This window comes from Vigna unguiculata, chromosome 5, assembly GCF_004118075.2.
Source record: "Vigna unguiculata cultivar IT97K-499-35 chromosome 5, ASM411807v1, whole genome shotgun sequence".
NCBI classification, from domain to species: Eukaryota; Viridiplantae; Streptophyta; class Magnoliopsida; order Fabales; family Fabaceae; genus Vigna; species Vigna unguiculata.
Window position 1 is genome coordinate 47,115,090 of NC_040283.1, and position 10,349 is coordinate 47,125,438.

Below are 10,349 nucleotides of genomic sequence, written 5' to 3' on the forward strand. Positions count from 1 at the left end.
TCGTTTGTGTCGAGCCGATTTTAATTATTGGTTCTGATATAACTTTTTAGGTTTATAGAAGAGATTTTACTAGAGAGATACAACATCAATGAGACCTGAATTTAATTATATAAGACATTGATATCACTCTCAACCCAAAATCTTAAAACAATGAATGTATGAGTCTTTATTTTTATATAATATTTTACTTTCTCATTTATAACCAATATGAAACTTAGACTCAAACTTAAATTCTTAATTTTTTTTAACTCAAAAGAAAAAAAAAAAGTGAGAAAAGTTTTGAAGAAGATGGAAAGTTGTCATCATTGATGTAAGAACGTAGGAGTAGCTTGTGTTCTTACCTTTTCTCCTTTTCTGGGAGAATGTCACTGTCAACAAAGTACACACATGCTAACACAACAACTATATAATTTTAGCTTCCTCTACTTCCTTTCACTCTCAATCTCTAATTTTTTTTTCTCCAAGAATCTGGATTTGAAAACGAGAGAGACAGATAAATGAGTGCTTTTTATATCTCTAATAGTTTAATATAAGGACGAATTTAAGTCTCATAAAGTAAAAATGAAAAATAAATAAATTGAACATCACATAATGATGAAGGTGTACGAATCAACTAGCTTAAAGTTTGAATGTGTGATGTTGTCAGTTTCTTTTGTAAAGTGAGTCTTTCATTGATTTTGTGCATTTTCGGTGAATTATCTGTAAAAAAATTTCATGAGTGCCAGTACAGTTTACAAAATATATCATTTATTTTTAATTAAGTTCATAGTGAACTTGATAAATTGGTGATTCACTTGTCATTAGTCTTGCCACTAAAATTACTTTCTATTAAAAAATTAAGATATATTTTTATATAATGTTCGACATTCTTATTTTTATTTAATATGATATTTAGATTTGTGCTTAAATTTTTAACAATCTTCTTTTATAGTGTGAGTTTCTTTACATTAATAAATTATTAATACATTTAAACGTGAGTCTAAATTTTATATTAAACAAAAATTTAAAAATTGAATAACATATAAAGAAAAGACCGATAAATTGATTGTCTCAAATTTTTTTGAAGGAAGTAATGTTAATTCTTTTAAGATAAACTCACATGCAAGTGGTGTTATCTCTTCAATAAAGTAAACATTATTTTGAATGTGCAATTAATTTTAATAATATTGTACCACTGAATTTGAGACTACAATATTTATGTTATCTAAAAAACATGGAAGATAAACTAATTTAAATACACATTTTTTTTCTTTAATCCTTCAAAACTCTTTCTAAAAACAAAATCTATGACATAATTTAATTAAGATGATTAATGAACATAATAAGAATGATAATACTACTAGAAATAATGATTAGTTAAGCAGTATGGAAGAATGTATACTAAGAAATGAACAAGAAAGAATTAAAAACAACTGAACTGAACCGCCAAGTTCGAATTGATTAACGACACACCACACAGATTTCAACACTCCCTTCACTAATCACTACACTTAACAATCACATGTTTTTATCAATTTTTGCTCATATTTTAAAACTCATTTTAGAGTCAAGATTTTTTACTGTTTTTTTTCTCTGTCATTTCCTGAACATTAAAAATACACTGTACTAATATTTTAGATATCTTTTTAATATATTTTAAAATGTTAAAATTAATAATAATTAGTATATTATGAAAACATAATAAAGAAACAACATACACAAAATCAACAGAAAATCTAATATACATTTTTTTTATCGTACTTCTCCCATGAAACATGTTTTATTTTTTATTAAACGTTCTTATGTTAGTGTACAAGGCAATTAAAGCAAGGAACCGTGAGGAATCTTTTCAATACTTTTTTTTTTCCTTTCAATGTATTAATTTGAAGTGTATTTTGTGTTGAAGTTGAAGTTTGATTTGTACCAGTAATCCTTAAGGCTTAATTAATCGGAGTTGCACATGCCACAAAAACATTGCAAAGTAATGAAACAGCACCAACCACCAACTAGTGTGTAACATTTATGGGTCCATCACAAATTCGCACGCGACTTTGCTTCCTCATACCTAATTCTTCAACCATTCATATTTAGACAGAAAATCCTGATTCATCCACTATTACAGACAAACAAATATTTTAGAGTATTAATTGCAACTCAGCTAAATTTTCACTCAAAAAACCCCAACAATACTTTCAATTACATACTTCATACATTATCTCTTAAATAGGTTTTAAATAATTGAGTTTGATATATATTGAGTTTTAAATCAAAACTTTACATATATTACAAACACATTTAATGCAAATATTTAAATTATAAAGGTTGGGAATGTGGTAGGGTTCCGACAACCTTATGTGAGAAGAAACGATGAGACACGTATTCGCTGTACCAAAATCAATTGCCATGAACAACACGAAAACCTAATTTGTATTTTAGTTTAACTCTTTCTTCTAAAAATAACACTAAAGTTTCATTCTTCCAAGAGAAAGTGACCTTCTTATATCATAACACTACACGTTATTTTTCCCTCATCATAACCTGTTAAGTTAAACTCACATTAAAAAAAGGTGTATATCAAATTAAAAAAAAATCGTACATATTTAAAGTCAAGTATAATGATTTTCTTTATAAAATGTACAGAAATAAATTTTTTTAATCCCTTGTTAACTATGTGTAACCAATATTCTTGTGTACACCATCATGTGAGAGTTTTCTTAACGTGTGAGAAAAACAAAAAATTATGAATAAGAATATTAAATATTATAACAAATACATATAAATTATTTATATAATCAGTATCACTTCAATGCAGTATTTGGTGAGGGATGGGGAGGAAGAAAGAAAACATTATTTTATTTCTTTTGTTTATAATAGAAAGGATAATTGTTTTTGGTATTGGGAAAACTTTTTAAATTCAGAAGAAAATATTCCTCCCAGACTTAACATGAAATAAGAAAATGAAAGTTTTATTTATTTATTTATTTTTGTCTCAAGTTCTCAAAAAGTAAAATATTTTCTATAACATGAAACATACAAATTTATTTTGGGTTAGCTCACTACTACAAATTCTCATATTACATGGGATTTTTCTTGCAAATTTGTTAAAAAAAATTACAAGAAAAGACTTTTTCTACCATTTTTTTTATGAATCTTAATTGGCAGTTAATTCCTTCGTGGGTAATTATTTTCTACAAAATTATAAAATTTGCGAGTATTTCCTACAAAATTTTTTGCGAAAAATGTTTTATACAAAATATTTTGCAGAAAAATTGATAGTAATTTCTTGCATTTTTTTTTCACAAAAATATTTGTAAGTATTTTCTACGAAAAAATTTAAAAAAAAAATTGACAAGACATATGAATTTTTTTAGTAGTGACTTAATCATATTGATTATTAATCCGATTTAAGGTACAATAATAGCATCAAATATTCATCCCATACAGAAGCTATGCAAACTAAAAAAAAGCTGAGAAAAAAATGTAATGATTTTGGACTAATTTTATATTTTACAATATTTTTATATAATGTATTTATTTCATTATTTATTCCAAAAGAATTACGAAAAAAAAAATTATTTTCCTATAGTACCTTTTAATAATTCAAATAAGGCAAACTCTCGGTAAAATAAAATCTCCTTTCTTCTGATAGCCGCAGAAAATAACATAAAAGCATTTTTCCTTCTGATTTTGTTTTCTATAATTAGAAACAAAATAATTTAGTAAAAAAATAATTAGAAACACCGACACAATCTTAAAAAATAGTGACACATACACACTTTTTGGAACTTGTTGAAATAAAAAAAAAAAACACTCAGAATATATATTCTATCACGCAAATTTTATTAATTAATTTTTTTTGAAAACTCAATCTTCTTCTTCGAAAAGTGAAACACAGAGCTACGAATTAGAGAGTGAGTGAACTAAGCAAAAAAGCAAACAGGGATTTGAATGAGATAACAGAAAAGTGGAACATGTTTGATAATATGAAAAAGATGGAAAGAGTTGAAACTAAACAGAACATGTTTTTTGATGATCACTCTGAAAGTGGAAGAATCCACACTCGTCTTCACCAACCATCATCTCACAAATGCTTCCCATTGCCATGGGAGGGTACAACCAACTATCCACCGAGTCAATAAGCGCGAACTCACTTCTCGACTCCACCGATTCCAAGCTCTCTTCTATGTTCGGCAGTTCCACAATCTCGCTTAGCTCCGACGACTCCGCCTCATCGGAACACTCGCGGTCGAACTCCACCATCGCGGCGGCTTCCGCGGCGGCCACTTGAATGTCACGTGGGGCGCACGTCACGGGTCTGGGGAGCATGTTTACTAGGTTAGGGAAGTTGAGAACGGCGGTGTGGCCCTTGATGCTCAGAGCTGCAACATCGTGCGCGCGTGCCGCCATTTCAGGCGTGGCAAAAGTTCCGAGCCATATGCGTGATTTCTTGCGTGGCTCGCGAATTTCGGATACCCATTTGCCCCAATTGCGCATTCGAACGCCGTGGTAGACGGGATGCTTGGTGGGGTCTCTGTTTCTCTTGGGCTTGCTCTGTTTTTGGGTCTTGCTCTGTTTTGGAGTCTCTGTTTTATGGGGTTTTGAAGTGGAGGAGTTGGTGGCGCTGCTACTAGGAGTTTTGTGACACGGTGTATCGATCATTGTTAATCAGAATGGGAATGTTTGAGAGAAGATTAGAGGTTGTGGATGATAAGAGGAGTGAGGAAGAAACAGAGCATATGGGTCGGCTTTGTTGTAGTGAAGGATAGATTATCGATAAAGCGACCCTTAACCTACCAATAATATACTTCGTGAATCGTGACAATGCATAATGTGTTAAGTTTAGGTTTACTAGTACGATGGGAAACAAGAAGAAAATAGAGAAGACTTTTTATGAGTAATAGAACTAACACTGTTAAAGAATAGAAATGCATAAAGTTTTTCCTTTTCTTGCACAGGATTTATTGGGTTATGTATAAGGTTTTACAGGGTACATTGGCCCCACCCAGGCATCGTATTTTTTTTTCTTGAAGATACGTTTAGTTTAGTGTTATATTTCTTGCCAAGTCTCACATGTCAACATCGCACATTTCTTGTGTCCGTTGGAGTCGAATTGTTGCTTTGTGCAATTTCCATTCTCCATTTGTATAAAGAAATTCAGAACCAATTGGTGGTGTGGTGTCTGCAGACGCCACTAGCCATTGTTCTTTTTTTCCTTTCTTCAAATTTCTGCTATTTTTTTATTCATAGTTTCGGACAAGACCTTGTGACGTTAATTGGTAAGAAAATTAAGCATCCCTTGTACGAAAAGAGGATCAATAATTTGTTGACGAGGACATTTTAGGGAGTCTAATATTCGATAATGTCATAATCATCCTACGTATTGATACTAACAGAAGCAACATATATCTCCATCCTGATTCAAAAGCACGCCTTCCATCTCAGTGTTCGGAATTTCCAAATTCCAGAGGGACAGGGGCACCTCTTGCTATGGATTATTTAGAACCTATCTTAATCCAAATTGCCTGAGATGTGACACTTGAAAATGGGATTTTATTATAATTCGTGCCATTACTATTTGGGATGTTATTCTTCTTTTGTTATGAGTACTTAATAACTTCAATGTTGAAAAGTAATGGGAGATATATAAACTTCTTTTCACCCCCAAAATTTATCTCAGTAAGTAAAAAGAAATCACTGATTTGTATGTCGTGGTTATGGATCATTCTTGTTCATCTCGTTCAGATCTCATTGGTGTTGTTCTCCTCAGTGAAACCCCCTCTGTAAACCTGACAACAAATTCATGAATATTTTAAAATATCAAAATAACAACAATAAAATAAATTAGGACAGATAACAAGGGAAATGTTGGTTGTCTGAGTCAAGGAGTTCAAAATAGTATACCTCGATAACTGAAGGTGCCTCGGAAAAACAAAAGTCTGCTTAATTCAACATATTTAATAGAAAGACAGTAGCAAATTGATTAAGCAATGTTTAAAATTATAGGTGTAATGTATTTTATTACTAGAGAAGAGTGGATACAACTCTTTCGCCATTATTATCTTTGGTTATGAAACAAGTAAGAAATCTAAGAAAATTTACATTATTTGTTTTGCTTTAAACACAACTCATAAACATTGCTGCAGGAAAAGTAAGACATTATGCCGGATGCATATGGTATTGCTGATAGTGCCCGCAATACAGCTCAAAAAATCTCAACTACTTACAAAAAGAATAAAATGAATAAAAAGGCAACATTCTAGAGTTCATTTTCGTTCAAAATATCGGGAACTGGTAGTAACCATTACATATTCTTCCAATTGCTATAACTGTGCTCATATTTTGTTGACGACACGGACAAATAAAAAAACATCGACAATGCTCCATCATGGCAAAGAAAAACAACTTTCTTCATCGGAAATTATGAACGGGTTTGATTTATTCGTGTGAAATCCACTACAGCGTCGTAAAGCACCATAAATCTTTGTCAACAATAGTAAGATATTGAAATTTCAAATCACTCTCCTTGAGTCATTTGCTGTAGCAAGATGATCCTACAAGCACGAAATACCATGATTAAGTGCGTCAACCAAAAACTAGGCAAAGTATGCTTAAAGCTATATCTTGAAATGTGAGGAAAAATGAACATGATTTTATAGATAATTGAAAATTGTACAGTGAGGGTTTAGCGCTTTCATAATGTATGCCAGTCTAGAATTATGGGCAGAAAAACTGGTCTGATTACTCCAAATGAGTAATCAGTCCTAAACAGATCTAATTAAATCTTAGGAAAATAAAAGGGAATAATGATAATAATATATGAGCAACAACACATAATATGAAATAATCCAGTATATCCAACTCAACCTATAGTTTCAATAAAATAGAAACCATGACCTGACGGGCTAAATTGGTCATCCTGGAAACTATTTGGTATTCAAGGTGTTCAAATATGAATTTCTTATGATATCTACAACAATTCCGCATAAAAAAGGGCTTGTACAAGAAAAAAATGAAATGACTAATTTCTTATGATAAATCACATTCAAACGACTGAATTCCTCTCATGCAGTTAAACTTTACCTAACAAGTTTGGATTCTACAAAGCAGACAATTCATTGCAGATCATTAAGATCCTTAAAGTAGCCGATCCCAAAAAAGGAAGATCCTTAAAGTAAATCATTGGATGGTTAATAAATTTAGTTCAAGACTTACTGAGATAAAATCAAATGCTTTAGTTTCTTCTTTCTTTGAACTGTTGATCATTGAGCTAGGAGTTTGCGTTGCAAATTTTGATTGGAATATGTCCGGAAGAGGTGTTCTTTCATTGCTTCCATCATTTCTAGCTGAACTGGTATCATGCCTGGTGACATTATTAAGGTGTTGGAAATTAGTCATTGTTGCCAGAAATTGCTGCTGAGCCAAGAGATTTCCCATGGCATAATTAAGTGGCTGAGAAGAATATGGTTGGTTCAACATAATCCCAGGTTGTGCAGCATAAGATGGATGACCAGAAGGAAATACGGAATTTACATTGAAGCCAACTGCCTGAGAGCCCAACATGCCACCAAAACCGTTGTCCGGTCTCAGATGACTGGCATGACTATTTAAACCAGAAAAAAAATAATCAGATTGCATGGCAGGGGATGTTGCTTTCTGTTTTGCACTGGATGTATTTTCATCTACAGACAAGCCAGCCAATAAATGACCAACAAACTCTCCATTATTTCCGTGCCTGGAATTAGTGGCAAAAATGTCATTACTCACATGATGACTCTGTTTATCATTGCCAACAGTCATCCTTGAAAAGATATCGCTATGCTCTTTGTTTTCATTAGAATGAAATGACACATCAGCAAAGGGGTCATCATCATTTTTTATTTCGTTACTAAAATTTCCAAATAAAACATCAGCCAGTGCCGGAGGTACGGATGGTGTCAAATTTGCTATATTTTGATCATTTACTCTCTTTGTAGCATCGCCTGTTCCATGATAGTCATTAAAATCACCAGTGTCTAACAAGTCAGGAAACTCAGCAACAGCAGCACTATCCATCTTCATAGCCTTCTCTGAATTAATGGAACTGTTTGGTTGGCCTCCACCTAAAAGACCAAGAACCTGTCCATCAAATGGCCAAGAGCTAAATTTAATTTCAAAATATTAATCTTGCACTCCAAAGGTTGCTCTTAAATTTGTCTGCTTCCTTCTAAGAAATTTGGTATAGGGTGATTCCTTTTGTTTGTGTAACTTTACCCAAAAAAAGAAATAACTGCAAAATATTTTGCACCGTTCTGAGAAATAACTGAAATTTTTACCAGCATCTATAATTTCATACTAACTGCAATCAGCTATCAAAGTTTTTTCTCACAATTTAGACTTTTTTTTAATGTTCTAGATATGATATCAGCTCTTAGTGGGATGATGACAGAGGGACATGATGCTAAATAAGAAAGAATTAAGATCTTAAAAAAATGAAACCTGTGTAAATGAAAACATAATTGAGTGAATAGAAAAATGGGAAATAAATACAAGGTAGATTATCCGATTAAGTGGGAACAAGGAGAAAAATAAACAAAAAAGGGAAACTTTGTATCTTAAAGATTTAGGCCTAGGCATGCATTTATTTACATGCCTATCACCAATATTTCAGTTTTAACCAATCATGGTTCAATATATACATGCCTACTAAAAGTAATTTAAAAAAAGAAGAATATTAATTGATATAAGAAAAAATAAAATTAATGAGAAGTTGAAATTGTGTACCTTGTTTGCCTTTTCCCTTAAAGAGGCTTGGGGGGATTCCGAACATCTTAACACCAGATCCTTGTTCTCAGCAAAGTAAGTCGCCATACGTGAAAAATTATCATCATCTTTGTTTCTAAGGATGGACTCTAGGACACAAACAGCTTTGACACGAACCTGAAAATGTAGTCCCCAAAAGAAGTCAAAATGAGATGAGACGACACATACATTAATATGCAGCAAATATCAAGTGCAGAGTTGTGTAATTGACTTGATATAGGCAAACGTTTGTATGAATTCTAATTTTCACAGAAATGTCAACACAATACACATGCCTGCCACATTGGAGATTGGAGCTTTTGTTCAAGGGCATGACATAAAGCCATGGCATCCAACTTTGAAGCCTCTCTTAGGAAAACTTCAATGGCATCTCGATTGGGCTGCAGGCGCACGCCTCCAGAACTTGCAACTGTCTCGAGCAATCTCTCCTCTTGTGTCTTACTCTCGGCATAATCAGCACCCGTTTTCCCATTCGACAATTCCGTCCTAGTTACACCTGCATCCTGATTCCAAGGGCCACCAGATTGGTTCTGCGAAAGTGCCGACGTAATTCCACTACCATACGCAGTGGGTTCATATCTGTCCTTGTATGTTCCACTCGCAGCTTCATTCTTGATAAGCGAAGAAGGGCCCTGTGTGAAGGCATTGAGTCCTTGCTTAATGGTTGCACTTCCAATATCAACAACCTCACTGAGAAACGATTTCTTATCATGAGAAGGAGCTTGATAGTTGGTGTTCCCAAACCCTTCGATCCGTCTATTGAGATCAGGGGAAGCAGAAGCCGAAGACGGTGGCTTGCTGATGTTATCATCCGCAGAAAAAACAGCAGAGATAGCCTCTTGAGCAGTGTCTCTCACAGCCTTGTTGAGTGCATCGCCTTTCAGAGGATCCAATTGACCCTTGTACTGTAACAACAGCCGAATTGCCACCGAATGTCTCTGCATTTCCCTTCTAAACTCCACACCACACTTTCCAACCGCATACTTGATCAATCTCAAAGCCTGTCAAATGCAAACCAACACAATGATCGGAATCTGATTTCAATATTTTTTATTCCTATTCCAGGGAATAATAATAATAACAATGATAAATTAGAATCTGCATGCGTACCTTGTGTTTGACGACGGGGCTTTTATTGTCGAGGCGTTTAAGGATGAATTCTGAGAGTTCCTTGACGATGACAGGATGCGATGAGCGTAGGAGCTCGCAGATTTCATCAAGTTTGTAGACAGGTGTGACTTTCTCTTCATCGGAGGTGGCTGAATCGATCAAGCGCCACCGCCAGTACGATTCCACCGCTCTTCGACTCGAATCCATTATTTTCTCCTTCACAGATTTAATTTATTTATATTTATGGCAACACAATTCTCAACTTCGCTGTACAGTGAGTAAAACAACACCCTGCAATTTGAATGACGCTGTTCTCTAGTTTCTATATCAATATAGTTGTAGTTCGAGATTCGGAATGGAACTGAGAAAGAGAGCGATGAAGGAACGTAATTGAAGATAGACGAAAGGCTTTTTGCCACGAAAACAGAAAATTCACCCAGGACGTGACACGTCAGTTGCTG

At 33.5% G+C, this 10,349-nt stretch overlaps 2 protein-coding genes across 2 annotated transcripts; both read right to left on the bottom strand.

Annotated features, from left to right (window-relative positions):
* Positions 1–3,798: 3,798 nt before the first annotated feature.
* On the bottom strand, positions 3,799–4,876 carry LOC114184147 (dehydration-responsive element-binding protein 3). Its single transcript, XM_028071404.1, has one exon. The coding sequence runs from the start codon at positions 4,636–4,638 to the stop codon at positions 3,988–3,990; it is 651 nt and encodes a 216-aa protein (XP_027927205.1). The 5' UTR covers positions 4,639–4,876; the 3' UTR covers positions 3,799–3,987.
* Positions 4,877–6,151: 1,275 nt separating this feature from the next.
* On the bottom strand, positions 6,152–10,260 carry LOC114183725 (protein MODIFIED TRANSPORT TO THE VACUOLE 1). The gene is made up of 5 exons (XM_028070844.1): positions 9,889–10,260; positions 9,054–9,779; positions 8,740–8,895; positions 7,192–8,094; positions 6,152–6,530 (listed from the first exon to the last, which is right to left on the bottom strand). The coding sequence occupies exons 1-5, from the start codon at positions 10,093–10,095 to the stop codon at positions 6,489–6,491; spliced, it is 2,034 nt and encodes a 677-aa protein (XP_027926645.1). The 5' UTR covers positions 10,096–10,260; the 3' UTR covers positions 6,152–6,488.
* Between the last annotated feature and the right edge of the window lie 89 nt (positions 10,261–10,349).

Excerpts from the sequence above, each read along its gene's own strand:
- LOC114184147 (XM_028071404.1), bottom strand. The coding sequence starts at position 4,638 with ATGATCGATACACCGTGTCACAAAACTCCTAGTAGCAGCGCCACCAAC.
- LOC114183725 (XM_028070844.1), bottom strand. The coding sequence starts at position 10,095 with ATGGATTCGAGTCGAAGAGCGGTGGAATCGTACTGGCGGTGGCGCTTG. Across the intron at positions 8,095-8,739 it reads TAAGGGAAAAGGCAAACAAG|GTTCTTGGTCTTTTAGGTGG; the intron begins GTACACAATTTC and ends TTTGATGGACAG. Across the intron at positions 6,531-7,191 it reads AAGCATTTGATTTTATCTCA|GATCATCTTGCTACAGCAAA; the intron begins GTAAGTCTTGAA and ends TCGTGCTTGTAG.